At 42.2% G+C, this 26,162-nt stretch overlaps 1 protein-coding gene across 2 annotated transcripts in view; it reads left to right on the plus strand.

Moving 5' to 3' along the window:
* Positions 1-26,162, plus strand: part of dab1a (DAB adaptor protein 1a) — a 263,993-nt gene that overhangs the window by 142,304 nt on the left and 95,527 nt on the right. For both annotated transcript variants that reach the window (XM_052098301.1, XM_052098302.1), the window contains exons 3-4: positions 8,311-8,450; positions 19,462-19,560. In XM_052098301.1, coding sequence (XP_051954261.1) covers positions 8,311-8,450; positions 19,462-19,560 — 239 coding nt within the window. The remainder of the gene's footprint in view (positions 1-8,310; positions 8,451-19,461; positions 19,561-26,162) is intronic.

The following is a 26,162-nucleotide window of genomic DNA, read 5'->3' on the forward strand; positions in this document are numbered from 1 at the left end:
CACTCTACACAGAAAAAACACATAATAGTACTGTACAAAAATTTAAAAAATAACCATTAATTTTTATGCACGATATATAATGTAGCCTAATACAAGATAGCATGTTAACGTGAACATTACTACTCTCATATTAGCTACAATGCTAAACGGTTTATTGTGTATTATTAATTATTTTATTAGTTATAATAATAATAAAGTATTAACAGTACTTAGGAACAATAATGACACTTATTAATTTAAATACATATTTAACATGAAGTTACCATACCATTGTTCTTAGCAGAGTACTCTACACCATGCCAGCAAGAAATTTTAATTCTTACACATGAACTGCATATAAATGTAAATTAATTTTAGAGATCGGATGCATGCATTTTTTATAAATGTACAGTCTGCCCACCTCTTCAGACACTACTACACCACTGCTTCTTGAGTAAATTCATGGTAAAATAACAACATATCTAAAGGTGACATTTCTTATTTAATTCTTATAATTGTATGTAATTGTTGTTAATTAGTAATTTAAAAAAATTGTTAACCATGGTTTTACTAAAGTAATATTGTAGTAACTATTTTTTTTTAATGTTATTTTTGTATGGGGGTGGCGGGGGGGGGATTCTGAACCCATTGATTTACTACAGTAATATTGTAGTAGTAACCATGGTTAATTGTGTTGTAACTATGGTTTAACTAAATACCATAGTTAAACTATTGTTACTGTAGTGAAATGGTAATTTTTTGTAAGGGTAAGAAAAACAGAAGTCTAATAATTTTTTGTTTAGGCAAAAAAAAAAAAATTCCTTCAACAATGACTACAAATATTAATTTATTAATTCAGGGCTAAATCCACAGACATGAGTAACAAGTAAACAAGGCAACCAATCACAAGACTGAACTAATAATAAGACAATGAAACATGAACCAATGACATAACAGAACTGATAACAAGACTCAACAAGACTTAACTTAAAACATGTGGAATGGACTACACGATCACAAATTGCAGTTGTAAATATGAATAGTATTTTAGTTGACTGTGTAGCGATCCACATTAATTATCATAACATATGAAGATGTTGTTCATAGGTTAAAGCTTGAACTTTAATACAGCACTACTTTGTCCCCAAACTAAAGAAACAAGAAAAGACGTCATCTCTCACTGGATTTTTGGATTAGCAGAACAACAAGAGAAAACAATTTGTAACAAACTCTCTTCTCTTCTCATTCTCAGCACTGAAGTCCCGCAAGGTTGCTGCCTTAGGAGCCATTCACACAGAACATGATAGGGGCCATTCATAGTGAACATGTTTTTGTTTGTGTCCGTCAGCACAGTTTTTCATTTGTTTTTCTATGTAAACGGACGTCTTTGGCTGTTATACTTCTTGCCTCTTTCACTGTGTTTTCAGCATCTTAAACAGGAGCATTGCGTTTTTAGACAGTGTGTCAAGTTTAAAATAACTTCAACTTTAAAAAATGCATCTTGAGACATCTGCGTTCTATTCTGTACATTGCACTGTCTAGCTTTTTTTTTGTGTAATAACGCACTCGAGTTGAACGGCCCCTTAGAAAGCTAAACAGAGATGAGACGAGACATGTTATAATGTTCAAAGACATCCATATAGTGCATGCTTACATAGAAAAATACCAAAACTGCTCAAATGGATGCAAAAATGTGTCCCGTTTGAACCAAAAAAAAAAGTCCAAAATTCTCTCTTCCTCACTTTTTCCTGTAAATATGTAGCCAAATTTAACAACAACAACAACTTACAACTTACAATTATATAGCGCTTTTCTCAAACTGCTTTACATAGTATAGGGGGAATCTCCTCAACCACCACCAGTGTGCAGCATCCACCTGGATGATGCGACGGCAGCCATAGTGCGCCAGAATGCCCTCCACACACCAGCTATTGGTGGAGAGATGTAGCCAATTCAGGGATGGAGATTATTAGGAGGCCATGATAGATAGGGGCCAATTTGGCTAGGACATCGGGGTTAAACCCCTACTCTTTACAAGAAAGTGCCCAGAGAGTCAAGACCTCAGTTTAACATCCCATCCAAAAGACGGTGCCTTTTTACAGTATAGTGTCCCCGTCACTATACTGGGGCATTAGGACCCACACAGACCATAGGGTAAGCACCCCCTGCTGGCTTCCCTAATACCACTTCCAGCAGCAACCTTGGTTTTCTCCAGGAGGTCTCCCATCCAGGTACTGGCCAGGCTCAACCCTGCTTAGTTTTAGTGGGCAACCAGGCAATAGCCGCAGGGTGATATAGCAGCCACGGTGTTTGATTAAAACAACCAGAATCAAATTAGCTGATTGTACCCCTGTTATTGGTCTGATTAGCAATGATGATTGAGGTGGCAGAGTTGGCGTCTCAATAGCAACCCAGAACTGAATTTTTAAAAAGTCAGAAGAGATTTTTGTTGATGAAGATGCTTGGAGAGTGTCACATCTCAATCTGCAACACAATTTCAATAGAGATTGTTTGAAACAGCTTTAGGTTTCTTGAGCAACAGGCTACAAAAAGTAATTGTCTCTAGCTGTACTTTATGTGCTGTCTATGGAAACACTCCTCAGATTGTTCCATTGTACAGTGTTCTTACATATTGCACTATGGAATGGTGAAGAACATCCTCATATTGCCAACTTCCTTTGCTGGGATTTCTTTGTGTGGGGCTTACAATGCAATCCTTGCATTTGGCTAATAAAGTCATACTGTGACTTGAATGCACTAAGGTTGTTAATGCATCCAACCAACATTGACGTTAAGTGTGCAAAGCCAAATCTCCTGTGCCCTCCTTCAATTAGAATGTATGTATGTCAACATTCAACTTCTAACTGTAGCTAGCTGACAGAGTTGCCTCATTTGAAGAGCTGTGGTAGTAGCTGATACCCAGACTTCTCTCCAAGACAGAATGAGCTGTTCTCAGCCTGAATAAGGACTTGGGAGGCCTGCAGGGTAGAGGTCTGGATCTCATTTCAAGACATCTCTATTAGACAGTGTAGTTGGCAGCCTTCTGACACAGATATACACACCCATACACTCATACGGTCAGCTCTATACCACCAGAGGTCAGTCCCTGAGGTAGGTAGTAATAATAGAAGGCTTTGCAGGTGCAGCGGTCTGAACTGGGGAAATAAATTAGTGTTTATCCTTCTCATAACTGCCACAGAGGGACAGCTGATATGTCAGCTTTCTGGAAGTCAAAGCAAACTGTCAGAGTTGAGGCAAAGCATGGGTCAAAGAGTAGTTGTAAGGAGAAACTAAAGGTAGCGCCACTACTAACTTAACCAGTTAGATAGTTAGTTAGTGTGACAGTGGCTTTCTCAGCCGCAACGCATCGATGTAATGTTTTTAATTGTTTCCCTTATAGCCATGATTTAATAAAGGCTTTTAAATGTATACCCTGCTTTGAGTGCCTTACTAGTTTCATATTTAAATAGAAGAACCCTTATCTAATGAGCACCAGTGGGAATTGCTTCAAACCCAAGCATCACTCCTTGCATGCTTTGTTTAACGTGACAAGTCAGCGATTATTTTAAATCTTTTAGCTTTTCCAGTAGATACTACTTTTTACAATGAGAAGCAGTGTAGATCGACAAAAATGCTACATGTTTTTAATGTCAAACCCTATTTTACATGCAGCTTCAAAGCCAGACAAGCTGTGTACAAAATATTTAGTTAATAGCTGCTGTTTATTTGGACTCTTATTTAAAATGGGTGCTTTTTAGTTTTATTAGTTGTATTTATTATGAATGTATTTCATGTTGTCATTCTAACTCATATCTACATTGTTTTTGTGCAAGAGAAATGGAAGTTGAGTGTAGTTCTAGCGGGAAGACCAGCAGGTGTACATCATCACATCATTAGCTGGGTAACTCCTAGCCAATTGCACGTAAGCCAATGCTTTATAAGTCCGCTCACAATCTATCACATTGCTGTTTCGGTGTGCTAACACTGCAACCTCCACCTCCCCACCACCACCAGTTGAGCCCTGTCCCGCAGGGGGGTAGGCTCCTCGCCCCTGCCTCCTATCTCCGGCTGGACATGACGGTTCCGGGTACAACTCCCGAGTAGTTTGCAATTTGGGAAGCTACAGTTTCAAAGTAGCTATCCCAACAGCTGCATGGACACTGTTAAAGGGAAGTCATCTAACAAGCATGAGCTAACACTCAAAGTAAGTGTATTATCGATGAAGAGCAGGTTGTTCATAAACAGCCTTTAAAAAATACATGAGCAAAGTCCTTCCATCATGTGTGCGGTCACCTTCAAAGAGTCATTAATTAATTGCCTCAGCTTTCATGAATCTTCCGCTCCTCTTCATCAACTACTTAATGTATGTGTGTGAATGTGAAGGAAGGAGAGTGATGAGACAAGACCTGCACTCTTACTTAAGCTTAATGCCACATAGTGTCAGTCAGAGACATGCACAGACATTTTGGGGGGCAGGGGCTCAAATGGAAAAAAAAGAGCACTTCTCATAATTATTAAAAAGTTTAAACAAAATGTTAAATATATTAACACAACTCTGACTTCCTTACCAATTTATTTCAATTACCTCACACAATTGTTACATACTCAACAATATAACCAGTTCACACAGAGACCACGGTCTTCTTTAGTATTAACTAGGTTAATCACAAGAGCAGGCAACAGCAAAGGAAACTATGCCACAATGTGCATGTTTTCTATGCTACTAATTGCAAGTATATGTTTATAATAAATGACCGCACCAATAATACAATACAATAATTTGTTTATTTTGCACAAGGCAATAAATAGCTTGACAATGTCTAATCTCCCGACCTGATAGTTATTTGTATTTGTATTTGTTTGTCAGGGAAGCTGTGTGCAAACAGGAATATGAATATATATTTATATAATAAAAAAAGCACCCCAGAAAAAAGGGCACTTTCTCTCGAGGAAGAAAAAGGGCAGGTGGTCAACCCCCATTTGATGTCTTTGTGTGCACGTGCCTGATGTCAGTGTTCTTAATATTACGCATGTTGCACTAAGCCCTGAGCTTTTTTCCTCACCCCATCTATAGGATAATTATTGTGCTACATGCATTTACTTGGTGACTAGGAGGACAGTCCATAATATGTCACAGATAAGCAGCAAATTCCATTTGAATGTAAGTGGAACTATGTGCTACACACCCTGGAGGGCAAGGCAGATGAAGTGAGTACTCATAGAGGTGCAGAATATTGCTGTCTCATATGTGCCACTTTGGACCTCCATTCAAATTAGTAGACAACGACAGACACCACTACCAGATTATCTGTAAAAATTATAAGATACTTGAGGCATAATTCTGGCTTTCTTAGATTGGCATACTACTGGAAATGCACTGTAGGAACTCTAGGCACCCTTTAAAGCTGCCTTGAATAGTTTACCCAAAAATGAAAATTCTCCCCATTTCATGTGCAATCAACTTCTCACCCTTATGTCTTTCCAAACCTGTATGACTTTTTGTCTTCTTCCATGGAACACAAAAGAGAAACATTCTTAACAGTCTTCACACACCTTTAATATATATATTTTCAAGGATTGTGAGTATTAAGTCGCGTCTTTTAAGCTCATTAAATGACAAAAACACACAATAAAGCCAAAGTAAAAGTAGTCAGTGTGTCTCGTGCAAGTTTTTTTAAGTCTTTTGATGGCTTACAATCACTTTGTATGATGAACAGACCGAAATTTAAGTCGGTATTTAATCTCATATCAAATCAAATCATTGATCAGCTCCTGTAAACAGCCCAAATCAAATATGGCGACAAGTCAGTATTACATCAAACCTCATTGGTTAATGTGTCATGATGTTCGGTCTCGAGATGTGCAAAAATCAATGTTTGATGTTATTGATACCATATTTGATGTGTGCGCTGTTCACCACATAAAGTGATTGTACAGCTGAAAAATATGTAGAAATTGTACATGAGGTGCATCGACTACTTTTACTGTGGTTTTTGGGGTTTTTAAAGTCCTTTATGAAGCTTGACAGCCCATAATCACTATTCACTTCAATCAGTATGGCAAAAAGACATGTGAAGTATAAAATAAATAAAATTTCCTTTCTTGTTCCTTGAAAGAAAGGACTTTTGGTTAGAAACAACACAAGGGTGAGTAATAGGAAAAAATATAAATTTTGGGGTGAACTGTAACTTTTAATAATGTATTCTTGCAGGTACTTATGGGTTCCATTAAGCACTTAAGCCTTAAACTTTCTAAGTTCCTTGAGAACTGCCCTTTTGAAAGAGTGCCTAGAGGTTCACTAGAGTTCTGTTGGCTTGACAATCTGAGAAAGCCTAGGATTTGGCTAGTAATTGCCATATATGGGATTGCACGACTACTGATCTTTAATGATATACTAGTCAAGCCCATTAGTCGAGTTGAATTCAACTAGTGGTGACGTCATTCCATATTTTTTGGAAGAAAAGAACAGAAACCAGGTCAGATGTTCCAACTCAAAAAGTTGGACCGTTCATGTTGAAAAACACTAACTAGTGGCAGCGGGTGCCTTTTTTAATTATATTGCATAGCACTAGTATTTTTGTTGTATAATGAAGGACACTTTTTTTTGTCAGATGTTACTGTAGTGTCTTTGTCATCTTTTTCTAAATATATTTAAACCACCGCATTTTAAAAGCAAAGCCATCGGTCTCAACACCCGCTGGCAAGTTTCCGAAGTGTTTGATGCAGGGAAAGTAATTTATATTCATGAGTAAAGCAATAACTGATTAGATGATTCAGTAATATTCAACAGGACAGCACAACATGATTGGTCAGAGAGACTATATCACAAACCCTAATCCTAACAAATCATGTAGAGCTTTCCTAAATGAATATGAATGAATCTTCTCTTGGCATCATACTTTTCAGAAATCCACCACCCGCTGTATTTCATACAGATGTGTTTTGTAAATCACATGGAACACTACTAGACAGCTTCAGGCTGAGAGTGTCGACTACATTAGTTATAGTCAATTAGGCTATGCAAGTCCTATTGCCACCTGGAATCACATGATCACAAATACATCTCCAAAGACTTGTGTAAGGCATCTTTAAAAAGATATATATAAATATATATATGCTCACTTTCCTTTGAAAAGATCCTATTGATGGTGTCCCATTTCCCCAGTGAACTTTAAGGGCGTACAAATTGTTAATTCTTGACCCCTACCTCTCAGAGGAGTGTGCCGCCATTGAGCTGCAACAATGGAGAGCATAAAGGGGTATGTAGAAGCAAGGTCAACATGAGATACCACCAATACCACAACAATACAAGAGCTAAGAGTGACAGGAAGAGCTAGAAAGAGAAATGTCAAGCTGGTGAAGGTGAGCGAGTAATAAAAAAGGGGCAGATGTGGGGGCAGGGAAGTGGGTTGATTGATTAATGGGATTGCAGTAAGTAAGGTCATTCTGTGTTGTAATATCGTGGTTGCTTCTTGATCATGCTTTTATTAAACCTGCACCTTTAGAAACATGTTAGTCCCAATACTCTTGCTCTTGTACATGCTATCAATTAAACCAAAGAAAGTTGTGTGCAAGTGTGTGTTTGTCCTGGTAAGTGCCTGTTTGCCTTTGTCTTCTTGTCAAATTGTTGGCTCAGACCTAATTGGGTCTGTTTGTCTTTGCTTCACTGGGCATTAGCCAGTTAATTGGTCTACATCCTTGGAGGCCCATTGATTGCCCAGTGTAGTTATCCAGTTATAGGCTTTGCGATGAAGGTATGGGAGGGAGCACTTGATCTTTCTTAGCCACGATTGGCTGATAGATGTCCACTTTGATGTAGACTCAAATAAATATTCAGCTTTCACCCTATCGCCTCACACCAGGCCTGGACACTGCACCGTTACTTAGAAACCAACCTCACCTGTCATGCCGCAGGCTTGATATACCTAAAATTATGTAAAAAATGCAGCTGTCTTGACTGTGTATATGCTGTGTATATGGCAGAGAGCGAAGGACATGTGGATGTTAGAGAGGGTTTTCAGAGCTCTCTGCTCATTTCAAAGCCCCTGGATCTGAACAACCCTACAGGCTACTGCAGACAAAATCCAGCTGGAACTCAATGACCAGCCTGAGCACATTCGAATAAACTCAATATCAGAAATATGAGGATGTAGGCTGGGTTAAAGACTGCATTAGGATATCACTTTTTGTTGATCATGATAAAAGCCATGGCAGTTTTTAGATGATGGCGAATGAAGGGTTGAGGAGATTTGCTGCAGATAATGTACGTATGTAAAATTCATCAAATGACTGAATGCTTCATCTCCCTCCCTCTCTTTCCCCCCCCTTCAGGGCAGGATCGCAGTGAGGCCGTTCTGATAAAGCGCTTTAAGGGGGATGGTGTTCGCTACAAGGCCAAGCTCATTGGGATAGATGAGGTCACTGCTGCAAGAGGAGACAAGCTGTGTCAGGACTCAATGATGAAACTCAAGGTGTGTATGTGTGTTTGTGTATGTTTTTTCTTAAGTGTGAGAAAATCTGGTCTAAAGCAGGTTCATTATAATGTATTATTTAATAATGTGTGTGTTACCCCTCAGTAGCATTGTCAAGTGCATTCTGTCACCATACACTGACATTTCAATCACCTTGTAACAGTTATCATGACATGCACATTCCGTAATTAATTTTTACCATCATTCATTCATTATTCTTCATTGCATTTAATTTATAATTCCCTACAAAGCTTAATTATTGGAGAAGAAACAGTGTGTCATTGAAGATCTGTCACAGGGTATTTTGGGAGGACTGTGGAGAGCTGCTGATGTTTTCATGTAATCAGCATGTAATAAAGTGTAGTTAATGCACAGCAACCTTGTCTTTTCTCCTATCTCTATCTCTATTCAATGTGTGATGTTCACAATGTGTTGCAGATAAAATATAACACAGCTAACACAGTTATATTTAAAGTTAAAAATCTGATCTCATGATTTATAAGCATCTAAAGTACAAATCATGTATTATCTATTTAACCTGAATATTATACCAAGTCAGAAAAACGTTTGGCTACGTATGTAACCTCTGTTCCCCGAGGGAGGGAACGACACGTTGTGTCGGAGAAGCGACACTAGGGGTCTCTCTTGAGCGCCGATATCCACCTCTGATCTATGAAAAAAGGCCAATGAGAGTTGGCAGCCGGTATTTGCATGTCCCACCCCTGGACATACGGGTATTTAAGCGGCGCAAATATGGGAGTTCATTCAGAATTTTTCTGAGGAGCCGGCCACAACAGTGGCTCGGTTCAGCGACATTGCGGAGGAAAGACACAACGTGTCGTTCCCTCCCTTGGGGAACGGAGGTTACATACGTAACCAAACGTTCCCCTTCTGTCGCTCTCTCCACGTTGTGTCGGGAGAAGCGACACTAGGGGACCCATTCCTATCTTGCCATGCGCTGAACCGTGTACGTGAACCGCCGATACAGAGGCGGGCAGGGATTTCATCCAGTGCCGCGCATCGTCTGCACCTGGCTGCACGTACCCTTCCCCAATGCCCCATAAGAGGGGTGCCTGGTAGAGGGGTCTCTGGCTTGGTTGATTGTATTCACAACGTTCGCCGGTAAGCTGGCTAGCTCTTCCGCATCCCGTCCAGGGACCAGACGTGGAGGTTCCAGAGGTCTGGGCGCGGGTGCCAGAGCGTGCCCCGTCCATGAGAGAGGAGGTCCTTTCTCAGGGGAATTCGCCAGGGAGGAGCTGTCGCGAGAAGTCTGAGTGCCGAGAACCAAGTCCGAGTGGGCCAGTAGGGGGCCACTAACGTGACTTGCTCCTCGTCCTCCCTGACCTTGCACAGCACCGGTGCAAGAAGGCTCACTGGGGGAAATGCGTACTTGCGCAGCCCCGAGAGCCAGCTGTGTGCCAGCGCGTCTGTCCCGAGGGGAGCCTCAATTAGGGTGTACCAGAGCGGGCAGTGGGAGGTTTCCTGGGAGGCAAACAGGTCTACCTGACTTGAGTCACTGCTGGCTCCATAGGAGGAGACGGCGGGCGAGTTGTGACATGTGGCGGGAGCGTACGCCGCCTTGGCAATTTATGTACGCCACCACCGTGGTGCTGTCCGATCTCACGAGGACATGTTTGTCCCGAACTAACGGGAGGAACTTCCTGAGAGCAAGAAGGACGGTCAGCAACTCCAGGCAATTGATGTGCCAACGCAGCGGGGCCCCTTTCCAATGGCCCGCTGCTGCGTGCCCGCTGCACACGGCACCCCACCCGGACCGGGAGGCGTCGGTTGTGACCAGAATGCGTCGGGACACCTGCTGCAGGGGCACTCCTGCCCGTAAAAAGCAGAGGTCTGTCCAGGGTCGGAGTGTTTTGAGGCAGGCAGGGGTGATCCTTACCCGATGCGTGCCGTGGTGCCATGCTTGTCTCGGGACTCGAGTCTGGAGCCAGTGCTGGAGTGGTCTCATATGCATCAACCCCAGCGGCGCGACCGCCGCGGAGGACGCCATATGCCCCAGGAGCCTCTGGAAAAGTTTTTAGAGGGACCACTGTGCCTGGCTTGAAGGAAGCGAGGCAGTCCAGCACCGACTGAGCACGCTCGCTCGTGAGACGTGCTGTCATTGAGACTGAGTCTAACTCCAACCCGAGAAAAGAGATGCTCTGAACCGGAGTGAGCTTGCTCTTTTCCCAGTTGACCTGAAGCACCAAGCGGCTGAGGTGCCGGAGCACCTGGTCTCTGTGCGGATGCCGGCTACTCGTAGCGGGGCAAGGGCCGCCTCTGCGACCTTCATGAAGACGCGAGGGGACAGAGACAGGCCGAAGGGGAGGACTTTGTACTGAAACGCCTGGCCGTCGAACGCGAACCATAAGAAGGGTCGGTGTCGTGGCAGAATTGAGATGTGGAAGTACGCGTCCTTCAGGTCTACTGCTGCTGAACCAATCTAGATGCTGAACACCAGCCAGAATATTTCTCTGCATGAGCATTTTGAACGGGAGTTTTAACAAGGCCCGATTGAAAACTCGCAGGTCCAGGATTGGTCGTAATCCGCCGCCTTTCTTGGGTACAATGAAGTAAGGGCTGTAGAAACCCTTCCTCATTTCGGTTGGAGGGACAGGCTCTACCGCGCCCTTGGCTAAGAGGGTCGCGATTTCCGTGCGCAGGGAACTGGCATGCTCTCCGTGTACTGCGGAAAAGCGGATGCCCCTGAAGGGGGGCGGGAGCCAGGCACACTGAATTGCATAACCGAGTCGAATGGTCCGGTGCAGCCAGCGTGATGCGTTGGGAAGCGAAAGGCACGCTTCCCAGCTCTGCGCTAGGGGCACCAAAGGGACGAGTATTTTGGGCGTACCGGCGGGGCCTCGCAGCGGGCGGAACAGGTAGTGCAGCGTCGGGCGGCTCGTTGCGGCCTGAGGCTGAGGTGCTGAGAATAGACTCAAAGCACTTACCTTGCTCCGCGCACCCGGCAGGGCGGGTTCGTGACTGAGGAGGAGGTCTGATGCTGGCGTCCTCTGGACTCGTCTGAACCGGCCGGCCAGGGGACAGTCGTGGGCAGGCAGAAGGCAGGATCGCCGCGTCCGGTGTACCGGGACTGTCGTAATCTGAAAGCAGATTGCCGTGAGAACGGCATTTGCGGGCCAGGTGACCCAGAGGCAAAGGAAATAGCTCTTTTATTGAGAATGTGGGTACCACAGCCCCCGTCAGGGGTGTGGCAAATGAAAAAACAAAGGATTCTCCTCCCGGCCCTCCACCGGGGGACGGAGCGGTCTTACCACCTCCGGAGCTAACGTCTTCGGCTCTGGGTCGGCTGTCTCAGGAACGCTTGGGAGCCTTCCGGGTCCTAGAGGGGGTTCGTGAGACAGGGGGCGTGCGCCGCCTGCGGGATGCTCGACGCTGGGGCTGAGAGCTGGGCCCGGGTTGAGGCGGAGCAGGAGCTGGTTTCTTCGCAGGGGGATGCCCTCGGCGGGCAGACGGGGCAGGGCCAGTAGCGGCAGGTCTGCGGCGGGGCATGAAGTGAGAGATGGCCTCCGTCTGGTACTTCACCGCGGAGAACTGTTGGGCGAAGTCCTCGACAGTGTCGCCAAAAAGGCCAATCTGAGAGACAGGTGCATCCAGGAAGCGGTTCTTGTCGGCCTCACGCATCTCGTCCAGATTGAGCCAAAGATGGCGTTCCTGGACCACTAGGGTGGCCATCGCCTGTCCGAGTGCCTGCACTGTGGCCTTCATCACTCTCAGGGTGAGGTCGGTCGCTGAGCGCAGTTCCTGCAGCACATCAGGATCAGGTCCACCCCCGTGCATGTTTCTGAGTGCTTTGGCCTGGTGGACTTGCAGGAGGGCCATCGCATGCAGGGCGGAGGCAGCGCGTCCAGCCGCACTGTAGGCCTTCGCGTTGATGGGAGTACGTGGTGGCCATGCCCGGAGGTAGGGCTACCGGGGCATAGATGGTACGCAACTGCCCTATCGACCTGGGGAATCGCCCCGTATCCGTGGCGCTCTCCGCCGTCGAGGGTGGTGAGAGTGGAGCGGGTGGCACCTAGACGAGCGGAGAGCGGGGCTCTCCACGTAGACGTCAGCTCGTCATGCACCTCCGGGAAAACGGGACCGGGGGATGCGAGGCCGCGAATGGCGCTGTCCCAGGAACCAGTCATCCAACCGTGAAGGCTGTGGGGAGGATGGAGGGTTCCAATCCAACCCCACGCTCACGGCGGCCCGGAAAGCATGTCAGACATCTGAGCGTCGGCCTCAGCCTGGGCCTGCTGGCCCGAGGCGGCAGTCCAGGGAGTCCTCGGCATCAGACATCACACTCTCCGATGCAGCGGCGAGCTCATCTGCTTCGGGCTCGGGAGGATAGCCAGCCGGGCCGTGAGGCGAGCCCCTATCGCCCGAGCGTAGACGGGGACCAGCGAGCGTGTCGGGAAGCGGGAGGTTCGCGGGGGCTACCCGGCGAAACTGCACCCGCTGCCGCCCCCAAATCGCCCCCAGCGCCAACCGCATCGTCCTCAATCCCGTGGGAAGAAGGAGCAATGCGGGGTGCAGCTGGGGTGGCTTGCTTTCTGTTGAACTTTCTGTTGAAAGCAAGCCGTGACCGCAACGTGGTCATGGTCATGTTCTCGCAGTGAGAACATGAGCCATCCACAAACGCCGCCTCGGTGTGATCGCGGCCCAAACACACGAGACAGCGCCTGTGGCCGTCTGAAGCGGAGAGCACTCTACCGCATCCAGGAACAACACAGGGGCGGAAGGGCATCTTGAAAAAGACGCATCCTGAAAAGGACGTTCAACGCCGCTGTTGTTTTGCTCTTTTAGAGAAATTACTCTTTTAATAGGAATTTACTCTTTTAATACACAGTGTGTGTGTGTGTGTGTGTGTCTGCGCTGTCGAGCGCTCAGGGGCAACAATGCACGCCGTGCAATATGAAGGAGAAAGCCGCTGTTGTGCGCCGTCAAGATCCAACAGCATGCAGATCGTCAGAGGAAACAGGAACGTTTAAAGTGGTGTGTAACTCGCAGCAAACTGCAGACAGACCATCGGCTCCGAAGAAATTTTCTGAATGAACTCCCGTATTTGTGCTGCTTAAATACCCGTATGTCCGGGGGCGGGACATGCAAATACCGGCTGCCAACTCTCATTGGCCTTTTTTCATAGCTCAGAGGTGGATATCGGCGCTCAAGAGAGACCCCTAGTGTCGCTTCTCCGACACAACGTGGAGAGAGCGACAGAAGGGGAACAGAAGATATGAATGACACTGTGCTGGATCTCTTTATTTATTGTTGTTCCCCTTTTTGCAGCATAATGTTTACATCATTAAACACAGTCCATTGAAAGAGAATCTGACCTCCACAACATTTTAGTGATACAGTAAATGACTAAAATAACATGAGAACTGTCAATTGTGTTCATGTTACGTTTGTGATCATGCCGTTTTGAATCAATATGGTGCAGCAATTTTTCCTTAAAGATTATTTTTGAGAAAAAGCTCTTAAGAACATCCACAATAAGCAGTACAAATACAGTAGTTGGACATAAAAGAAAGCATGATAGTAATATACAGGTTTTTTATATCTTATACACTGTTTTATTCATTGTAAATGGAGCCACTTGATCGTTCGCAAGATATTGAGCCGATAAGTGCCTTCGTCCAACAGCGTCGGTCTCACTGCCATGATTGTAGATTTTCACATATGACAAGTATATGGCAATATTGTCTGAAAAAGTGTTCACAGATCCATAGAAATAGTAGACCATGTGGGCAACTTTGGGACACTCATTTCCACAGACGGTACTATGATTTGGGACACCCAAATTCTATTCAGAGTGTTAAACTGCCAGAAGTCAGTCATTTCCAATGGACAGTGGGATGGGCGCTGTCTGCGGATGCAGAATTTTCGGATACGATTTAAACTTTGGCTGCATTGAAATATTTTAATCTGTGAGCATGAATTGAGAAATATTATCAGCAGATTTTGTCATAAATGTTTTTCTAAATGACTTATACTTCTGTGTATTGGAAGATTATAAATGTAGAAGTCAGAAATAATCATTTATGTTGCAAATATATCGCAAAAAGCTTTTGTAATTATAATAAATTTATGATTAAAATTGTATGTGTCTTTTATTAATGCAAACACAAACTTTCATTTTTAATATCACTTTTATTAATTTCTATGACCTATTTGGTAAATCGTTGTTGTTTTTGTTAATTATCATAATAATAAAAAATACAGTATTAATAATAAATAATGATAAAAATAATGATAATATTAAACACTGAGTGAATATTAATAATACATTGAATTGAATGAATCCATTTGCTCAACATAATCTCACACAGTAATGCTATTCTGAGGTTTAATAGGAAACCTTCTCGGTTAATGTTGTAACCTCCGTTCTCTGATGGAGGAAACGAGATGTTATGTCGATGTAGTGATACTAGGGGTTGCTCTTGGGAGCTCCAAACACCTCTAATCATTGAGAAAAGGCAAATGAGAATTGGCGAATGGAATTTGCATGCCACTCCCTTGGACATACGGGTATAAAAGGAGCTAGAATGTGGCCAGTTATTCAGGTTTTGTGCTGGGGAGCCGAGACAAGGTCACGACCATTTCAGCGGATAGTACAGCGTTGTGGCAAGAGGGACATAACATCTCATTCCCACCATCAGGGAGGATGTACATGAGCCCCACAAAAATTAGCAACTAGTGAAATATATAATATCATGAAATTTGTGCAATTAATATTTTGCTTGTAAAAAGATTTAATCTGTCAGAATGCATGGCTATTTTTAAATAGCCATCAACTCAGAAAACAGGCTTGTTTCCCCCATAATGGTGTTGTTACACCATCACTACAGAAACATTCTGCTGAAGCTAACCAGCCAAACATTGACCCTCTGTGGTTGTATATATATATATATATATATATATATATATATATATATATATATTGCATATAGGCCTCTTACTTCAGTAGGTTGATAAATAAGCCACATCCTTCAGATTAGGTAATGATCCCTGTGAACACCAGGAGTGCAAGCTATTACACTTCTGCCTCTGTGCATTGCTCTCTCCAAAAATGTGTATTTTTTTATTTTTTTGCATTTATGTAAACCAACTGCCTTTTCTCACCATTCATCAGTTTTGTTTGATTAGTAACTTCTCTGGGTGTATGAGAACCATCTGATTTGCATGTTGGTTTGATTAGAACGTCCAGACTGTTATTGATCAGAGCTGTTTACCCCTCACTCACCCAGACACATAACCCATACTCATATTCCCACAGTCCTCCACTCCTTAGCAGACGAACCCTGTGTTATCATTATTAATCTCATATTCTTCTCTCTTTCTATCTCTCCTCTTATCATGCTGTTTGTAAGGGGAGTTTCAAACTAAAGATTTGACCAGGGTCTATTAGGATTACCCACTGTCTGCCTTGATAATTAGAACATGCTAAATAGTTCATTATTTACTCACCATCATGACATTCTAAACCAGTATTACTTTCTTCCTGCTGTGTAACTAAAAACTGGAAATTTAGAAGAATTGATGTTTGTTTGTTTGTTTGTTTTCGTGCAGTTACATTTCATTTTAAAAGCTCTCAAAACTTAAAGAAAGATGCAAAAAAACATAAAATAATCTTTAAAGTAGTCCAAATCACATAAGAGCCAAATGATAGCTTTGTGTGTTGAAAAGACCAAAAGGTAAGTCATGGAAAATAATATATATACCTGGACAATTCTTCCAATTTTCTGTTTTTGTGTAGAAGAATGAAATGGGTTTGGAATAACATAGGAGTCAATGATGATAGAATTTTCATTTTGGGTGAACTATCCAACGTCAGTCCAATTTCTCCTACAGACAAAGGACATATTTTCTCTTGCCTTTGCCTTCTCCTGGCTCACTGGCTGGCAAGCAACACAAATTATCCTCTTATATTTCATGTCTAAATCTCTTTTTCACTCCAGCACCACTTATTGAGACCCTCCTGCTTTGAAATGTCAGAGCTTGTGCTCTTTGCAGAGTGAGCTCCCAGCCACGGCTCATTCATCAACCCACAAGCGCATGTGGATGGGCATAATGGTGTACAAACATACATCATACAACTGACATGGGTTTTCCCTGCATACTTGTAATGAAGATCAAGAAACAGGCTTGTCTGATTGGTTGACAAAGGTAATCATCAAAAAGATAACAACCCTTATACTACAAAAGACTTCAAAGGCTGTTTCCACCACTTTGGGCTGTGGTGCGTTTTAGAGTTGACTGTAAAAGTGGACAGTCAGCATTTCATTCTATGGCTGAAAGCTAATTCATTGCTTTATGCTATGTTCAGGAAAAAATGGTTTCTCTCTCTTCTATCTTTTTCTCTGTTTGCCTTTCTCTTACACACAGAGAGATCCCTGCTAAAAATAAAGCTTTAACCAGCCTGGTTTAAGCTGGTCTAGCTGGCATCCCATCCGTACCAGTCGAAAAACCCTGTAAAACCTGCAACAGACCAGTGTGGGAGACCACTTTAAACCAGAAATCCAACATAGGCTGGTGTAAGGTCTTTTTTCAGCAGGGACATAGTCTGCATTTACACTATCAACCAATCACTCCTCTGATATCTGGCACAGATTGAATAGCAAAAACTTGTATGATATAAAAAAAATAATAATCTGTTTCTTTTTTTTTACAATCCGACGTGGGCTACTTTCAGATGGAGATCTAAATCCATATACAGATCTGGCTATACAATACATATACTATACAACACTTGTGTCTGATTCTCATCTTAATTCATAATGTAATTCTTAATTCATAAGCAACAGATAGGCTAGGTCAGATTAAAGAAATATTAATTTTGTCTGATTTTTTTAAGAATATTTCAGCCCTGTAGGTCCATAAGTGAATGGTGACCAAAATTTTGAAGCTCCGATAAGCACATATAGGCATTATTAATGTAATCCATATGACTCCAGTGGTTTAATCCATGTTTACTGAAGTGATCTAATCTATTTTGGATGAGAACAGAAAATATATTTCAAATATTGTAAAATATTAAAAAAATGTCACTGTACATCTTGCCATTGCAGCCTCTTGGCGCAATCATGATTTAAAGCTTGATTAAACTTCCCTTCGCCTTATGCATGCGCAGATCTCTAGATGGCATTAGGAAGTGTAATCCGGCTTGAATCATGATCAAGATTTATAGTGAAAAAGGAATAATATTTTGGTCTGTTCACCCAAAACTGATTGGATCGCGTCAGAAGACATGGAATTAACCACTGGATTATTTATGCAGCCTTTAAGTGCTTTTTTGATCTTCAAAGTTTTGGTTACAATTCACTTGCATTGTATGGACCTACAGAGCTGAGATATTCTTCTAAAAACCTTAATTTGTGTTCTGCAGAAATAAAAAAGACACACACATCTAGGATGGCAAGAGGGTGAATAAATGATGAGTGAATTAAAATTTTTGGGTGAACTATTCCTTTAATTATGAATATTTTGTTTATTTTAGAGTAGCTGGTGGGCTGCAAATAACCAAACTGGACACAAAAATATGTTTTTGGGGTTTTCTTCTGCCGGCTGCTGGGGCAGACTAGCCATAGGGAGAAAAGGTTTTGAATGAGAATGTGTTTTCATACTTATTTCAAGAATGAAAAATGGTAAACTGAAAAACAGAAATGAAATAAAGTACAATGAAATACAACAAATGAAACATGGAACATAGGCTAATTTCAAAAGAAAAAAACAAACAGAGCATTAGACTACCCCTATGCATACATGCTCTTAATACATGCTTATATCATTCACAGTATTTTATTAATTAAAGTACTTGCTTAAATACTCACAGTATTTATGCAAGTAACAAATGCTTAAATAACTCGAAGCATTTTGCTCATTTTTAACCAGGCTTTAAAGATGTATTGCAGTTTAAATCAATAGAATTCTCATTACACATGTTCTCATCTATAACATGTATTACAGTTATTCACTAAACTGGAAAACACACTGGGCTATAAATCATTAAATATAATTTGATTAATTCTAAATTTACATACCCAGTTCTCACATGTGTGCACAGAATGTGGTCACACTCCACACATGCAATCCATATGCATCCTTCAAAAATTATCCATAACAAACACTCAATTTTAACATTCAGATTTGAACATATTTAATGCAATTAATGAGCATTTTGTGTGAAACTTCTCAAACGATGAACAACACTGGGAGCTCACTTGTGCAACATATGCTCTCTTGTTCTAACCAGGAAAGTGGGCATTGCCAAACTCCAATCTCGCAAAGCTCTTGTCTTAAAGGGGCCACGTCCAATTTATGATGAGTTAAATTACATGAAATTTCTCCACTTAGCAACATTAGAAATGTTGATTTCACTCACAGTTCGGCCTGCTTTTCTGTTGCTGTTTTTTTTTTTTTTTTAAATAGGAATAGCGCACATACTATTTGACGGACTTGGTTTAATATTATACATGTCACATCATGCCAAAAAGGTTGCCGACCCATGGCCGAGAGCATCTTTTCCAAGGAGGTCTATAATATCCAGAGAAAGCTATCTGTTAGCCACAAGAAAATTACATCATAGCAGTACTGCTTAGCTGATGGCACCACAAGAACATGCACATTCCCAAGCTATTCACTATTGACATAATCATTTGGTCCTCACAGGGTATCAATGTAAACAGAGTTGGTCATGTGTAAAGTGAATCAGGTCAAAAAACAAACACGTGTTGAAATAGTGGATCTGTGCATTAACCCTTGCAGCGTAAATGCTGCCACAAACACAAACCTCCTCAAAGTTACAGTACCTCAAAACTAGCGCATACCAGAACCTCCCAACCCGAAGCATTGAAAGAGAGAGAGAAAATGAATCAATATCTTTACATAACAGTAAATACCCCCCCAAGGACTGCAGCAAGTAGCAAAATCCCTCTTTCCCTCTTCGATTTCTGTTTTATTTTTGTTTTGTTTTACTTTTCTCATGTCTTGGGTTTTATCTCCTTCTTTGCAGGGAATTGCAGCCTCTGCACGGTCTAAAGGGGAACACAAACAGAAAGTTTTTCTCACCGTGTCCTTTGGAGGGATCAAGATCTTCGATGAGAAGTCAGGGGTGAGTCAGGGGATGCAGAGTGGTTTGAGATCAAGGAGGCATGGGGAATTGGGTCCTGTCACTACCTATGATCCTTTGAAGCATGTGTCTGAGCCACAAATACAAGTCCTCTTATGTTTAACGTGGTTTCTGTTTGTTTCAACTTGAAGACATTTGTTTTGCTATTTTGTAATGTTCATTACTTTAGAGAAATGTTGTTGCTTCTTGTTGATGTCATTTTTTCCCCCTTTCATCAACAGTAGAACAAAAGTTGCATTCATCATTAACAGAAACCTAAGTAGAACACGAAACTATAGCCTGCTGAAATCACTTTTTCCTTAATTTGTATTTTTGTCTTGTTTTCCATTAAGATCCATAACACTCTTTTCCAATTATCTGTTGTCCAATGTCTGTGTTTCTTAGTGGCTATTTCTTTGCAATTCTTCCAGTAAGGCCTGAACCCCTGAGTCTTCTCTTTACTGTTGTACATGAAACTGGTGTTGAGCAGGTAGAATTCAATGAAGCTGTCAGCTGAGGAAATGTGAGGCGTCTATTTCTCAAACTAGAGACTCTGATGTACTTATCCTGTTGTTTAGTTTTACATCTGGAATTCCACATCTCATTCTGTTCTTGTTAGAGCCAGTTGTTCTTTGTCTTTGAAATCTTCAGTTTTTTGGCAATTTCAAGCATCGTATAGCTTGAGGGTGCCTGGGTAGCTCAGTGAGTATAGACACTGACTACCACCCATGGAGTCGCAAGTTCGAATCCAGGGTGTGCTAAGTGACTTCAGCCAGGTTTCATAAGCAACCAAATTTGCCTGGTTGATAGGGAGGGTAAAGTCAAATGGTTCTCGCTCTCTGTGGGGCGCATTGTGCATGGATGCCCCGGAGGATAGCGTGAAGCCTCCACACATGCTCAACAAGCAATGTGATAAGATGCACAGATTGACAGTCTCAGACGCAGAGGCAACTGAGATTTGTCCTCCGCCACCCGAATTGAAATGAAGAGAAGAGTTGACCCTTACCAAACTTTTTCTTTAGGCGATTCTTTGAGAGATGTAAGCCCATGTTAATGATGCGTTTTAAAGAGAGGAGAGAACTCCAGGGAAATCAGAGTAGTTTAATTGAACAGAATTCTTAGAATAGAATAACAGTAGCTTTACAAGTCACATCTGCAGGACCTTTATCACACTGAAGAGTAAATGGCAATAACAGTCTATCACAGTTATATCAGTGAATCTATCACACCTGAGGATGGAATAATGGGGGAATAATTTGCCATTTTTATGATGTATCATGCCGCATTACATACATCGAAGCACAGTTCCACAGAAGGAAAGATTTTAGGTGAACCTCACCTCCGCCTCGTTCTGTCCCCCCCCCGCAAGATGCTGCCCTGGGCGAATGCTCATGTCATGCCTAAATCCGCCACTGGATCAATCTCGTGGTTTGAGTGAGGACTCTGAGTTTACCTGTAGAGCAAAGCCATGATGAGCTATTTTCATGTTGATATTATGTTATTCGTTGAAACATATATAACCAGTATCCAAACATACTTTATTGGCTTACACTTGCTTGCAACATTTAGACCATTAGGTCTACGTCAGGCAAAAATAAATAAATCATATTTTATTCTATTTTTTATATTAGTTTGTTTAATAATCTTTTAACTTGTGCATTTCTGTGACTGTGGTAAAAAACAAATGAAAACAGTGGCACATACATACTTAGTGACACACACTTTGGGACTATCAGAACTGCAGCACTGTTATAAAATACTCAGAAATCATGAATATTAGTAAACATGTTATAGAAATTTCACCATAAAAAATGACACTTATAAACACATCGCGATCAGTACACATTTGATTCATTAAAGCACAACAACCCTACCAGAAAACATACTCGCACATTACAGCAGGCAAACAATTTCACCAAACAGTTAAAAACAGTTAAAAATCCATGATGAGAGTGATTTCATGCCGCTGCTAAACAGCTATTTCATTTGCTTCCTGCATCTCCGACACTCACGCAAGTCACGCCGCAGCCGGAACTTCTTTCTGAGCTTATGGACATGACGTAAATACTCAAGGACGAAGAAGCATTCCTGCGATTTTGTGCAAAATCCATCCCAACAGCTTTATATAAAAATCTCTATTGTAGTCTTAGCGTAGTGCATCAGGATAAGGCAGAAACATAGTTTGGAAGACCGGTTGTTGTTGTTGTTGTTGTTCTTGCTCATTAATGAAATTTCGTTCTGATAATCTTACATAGTGTAGCTCTAATATTTGAAATGGTACACTCACTTGAGATTGAGACGACAATCATATTAGCGGCCTAGAAAAAACAGTTTTATTCCGTATTATCAATTTTATTCCACACGATCGTCATAATTCATGCTGGCCACATTACAGAGATCAAATGTATTTACTAGTGCACATTTAAAGGGACAGTTCACTCAAAAATGAAAATGATGTCATCATTTACTCATCCTCATGTTGTCCCAAAGATGTTTGATGTACTTTCATCCATGGAAAACAAAATGAGATGTTAGGCAGAATGTCAGACTCAGTCACCATTTACTTCCATTGTTTGGAACAAAGATGCAATACAACTGAATAGTGACTGAGGCATTAAACATTAAACATCTCTTTTTGTTTTTCATGTATGAAAGTAAGTCATACGGGTTTGGAATATCATGAGGGTGAGTAAATGATGATAGGATTTTCATTTTTGGGTGAAACATTTATACACTTTAACAGAAACTCAAAACATAGATATTTCCAGTGCTGTTGTATTTGTGTTTTTTTTGTGTGTTTGTGCGTGTGTGTTAAAAATAGTGTGGAAAAGTCTCATAATTCTCAGTCATATATACCTGATGTAATTAATCAGTGCCGAGAAAAAAAAATCAACTTAAATAAATGGATCTAAATAAACATATGAAACAAAAATTTGCAATAGATGTGAATGCATGGTGGTGGTGGTATTTTTAAGGAGCCAGGGTGGATCAGGCAGCACTGATAGATCGTTGTTCAGGGTTCATGGCTGAATCAGTGAGGGCTGGAGATAATTTAGGGGTTGCTGTGTGAGCGCCACATGCTCTGTTGTCATGGCGCCAGGATGTGACCCCACATGACAAGGTTTTAATCTGTCAGTGATGCATCTGATCTATTAACGCATGACCTTTTGTACGTGTGTGTACACATTTGTGTGTGTGTGTGTTTTACTGTTCGTCTATTACATTTCATTTGCGTCACTGTATCCAACATTGTTCTGCTGTTGCATTTGCATTGAAACAAATACTGCAGTGATGTTTTAATCAGATGTTTGCATTTAGTTCATCAAAGATACTCATTCAGTGATTAACTCCTTGACCTATGAGAGCACGCAACTCTAAATAGAATGAGCAGAGTCAAAAATTTACTTTTTGACACACCTGCAAATGCATGGGAGAATTGTGAAAACACACTTGAATATTTATTATGCTCCTATGACAATTATTAGCTGTTTCTTCCTTGCAGATTTGTGACAAAAGTTATCGTCTCACACAGAGTTTCATGTATTAGATGAGTCTGTCTCCTTTTCTCTGTGAAACTGCAATTGCCGCTGTTAGAAGAGTAACTTACACAGACAACAGGGAATACTGTTTCACATTAACCAGTTTCTTTCTGACTGGTGCACTTTATTTAAACAGAAACATGTGCATTCATTCAGTCACTGATTAGGTCACATGACATACACTCTGCAATATGATTGCCTGGTTCAAAGAAACATAAAAGGTAAACAAATCAAATATAAATGAGAGCACAATATTTATAAATCTCAACACCCCCACTTGCTCTCACATTTCTATTTCATAATTTCCTGTTCATCATTTCAATACAAGTACAAAATTCATACACCAAACATAAATGAGTTAAATTTCATTAACTTGAGCTTTGTCACTGGTTTTGTTAGCACATCTGCATCACCAGTTGGACAGTATTCCAGACTAATTCTGCCCTCCTTTATCACAGATCTCACAAAATGAAATTTAATGTCCACATGTTTACACCTCTGTCTATACACAGGATTTTTTGCTAAAGCAATGGCACCCTGATTGTCCTCATACACTCTCGATTCATATTTCTGACCATCAATGTTTTCTAACAATTGCTGTAGAAATAAACACTCCTGTACAGTCGCAGCTAAAGCCATATACTCTGCTTCACAAGTCGACAGTGCAACAGTAGGCTGTCTTTTGGTCTGCCATGAGACCAGTGGACCATGTTTGTTTAGGCTAACACAGTAACCTGTAGTACTCCGTCTATCAGTTATATCAGCTGCCCAATTCGCGTCGCTGTATGCATGAATCAAGTTATCGTTTTCACCCTTTTTGTAACACAGTTCTTGTGTCCCTTTTAAATATCTTAAAACATACTTGACTGTTCCACTGTTCTGTGGTTGGTCTAGTAAAATATTGTGACAGTTTGCTCACTACAAAACTTAGGTCTGGTCTTGTCCATGTTGCCAGGTAGATTAAGCTACCTACTACCTCCCTGTACTTTCTAACATCACCCATTTCCTCAGCATCATCATTGTAGTTTAGTTTCTGTTCACATGAAGTTACTCTGGACTTACAATTTTGCATGTCAATTCTCTCAAGTATTTTCTTAATATAGTTATGTTGTGACATTTTAACACAATCAAAATCTTGTTCATAATCAATACCAAGGAAATGTGTTAATTTTCCCAAGTCCTTCATTTAAAATTTTGCACTGAGTGTCTCCTTTACATGATTAAGCACATACATATTTGACTGCAATAATCAAGTCATCAACCCATATGATTATAAAAACTTTCTCAGTTTCTGTAACCTTTGCGTAAACACAATGATCAGCTGGGTTTTGAACAAACTTCATGTCACAAAGATACTCATGCATCATTCGGTTCCAGTTCCTGCCCGACTGTTTGAGTCCATACAGTGATTTTTTCAGTTTATACACCAGTTTTGTATTACCTTGAGATTTTATCTCGTAACCCTCTGGCTGTTTCATATAAATGTCACACTCTATTGGCGCATGTAAATATGCAGTGGTCACATCTATTTGATGAACAATCAAATTTTCCTGTACTGCCTTCTGTATCAACACTCTGATGCTTATCATACTGGCAGTTGGAGAAAAAGTTCATAGTTCACACCTCTCTCTTGACTGTAACCTTTGGCAACATATCGTGCTTTGTATTTGTCTGTTCCATCACTATTTTTCTTAATAGCGTAGACCCATTTACCCCCTACTAATTCTTTACCTTCAGGTAGACTGGTGAGGGTAAAAGTTCCACTTTCCTTTAATGACTTCATCTCTTCACTCATAGCCTTAACCCATTCATCTGCATTCACTGATGGTACTGCTTCTTTGTATGTTTGGGGAACATTACATACAAGTCTGTAACAATAATCAATGTCAGCTTCGTCACCATCAAAACCACAGACATAATCACTTTGTAGCGAACACACACACACAAGATGAGACAGTCACAATGTCGGATGAAACTGCTTTATTAAGAGAAAGCAGTGCAGGCAAAAGTTCAAAGGGCAAATCCAGTGAAGGGTAGTCGAGGGAAGCGTAGGGTCAAAGCTGGGGTAATCAGAATGAGTAGCGGGAAGGACTAAACAGGGGAGCTAGGGGAACAAGAGAGCTGGCAAGCTAAGGGGTAACGAATCACAGGGGGGTCAAAACTAGACGAGACTAGCGGGGGGCAAAGACACGGGAATCTAAATACTATAACCAACACCCGTGAAACGGAAGTGCTGTGGTATTTATAGTGACGAGTGCAGGTGTAAACAATGAAAGGTGATGAGACGAGTGCAGGTGAAACTAATGTGCAGGAGTGCAGATGATGCGAGTGCAGGTGGTAATAATGTTCTGGGGATTGGGAGCGGGAAGCGAGCGAGGAGGGAGACCTGCTAATGAGCATGGGAGCTCGTAATAGCAAAACGAGTGTGCAATCTCGAACAGGCAAAACGGGCGTGGAAGCCCGAGGGAGGAAAAAGAGCGTACAAGCTCAAGGGGGCGGAGCGAGGGAGCGGGGTTCGTGACAGTACTCCCCCCTCTGAATAGGATGGCTCCTGACAGCCGCGGGAGGCGGTGCAGGATGATCGGGGGACAGACAAAGGGAAGTGAGACAGTCCATGGGCAGTTCAAGGTAAGGTCAGGGGGAACATAGTGGATAGGCGGGTGGTCGGGAGATCTAGGGGGCAGCCATAGGGCAGAGTCTGGGTCAGGGGGTCTGGAAGGCGACTGGAGGACAGGGACTGGGTCCGGGGGTCTGGAAGGTGACCACCGGACAGGAACAGGGTCAGGAGGCCAGGGAAGAGGCCACAGGACAGGGAGAGTGTCAGGGGGCCACCGGACAGGGTCAGGGGGCCAGGGAAGAGCCGTGAAAGGCGGAGCCATGGAGGACTTGGGAGACGGAGCCTTGGGAGACTCGAGAGGCGGAGGCCGCGAGGGCTCTGAGGGGCGAGCAGAGGCTGGCAGAGCCGTGGAAGACTCTGGGGGCGGAGCAGAACCCGGCAGAGCCGTGGAAGACTCTGGGGGCGGAGCAGAACCCGGCAGAGCCGTGGAAGACTCTGGGGGCGGAGCA

The sequence above is a fragment of the Xyrauchen texanus genome, chromosome 30, assembly GCF_025860055.1.
Source record: "Xyrauchen texanus isolate HMW12.3.18 chromosome 30, RBS_HiC_50CHRs, whole genome shotgun sequence".
NCBI classification, from domain to species: Eukaryota; Metazoa; Chordata; class Actinopteri; order Cypriniformes; family Catostomidae; genus Xyrauchen; species Xyrauchen texanus.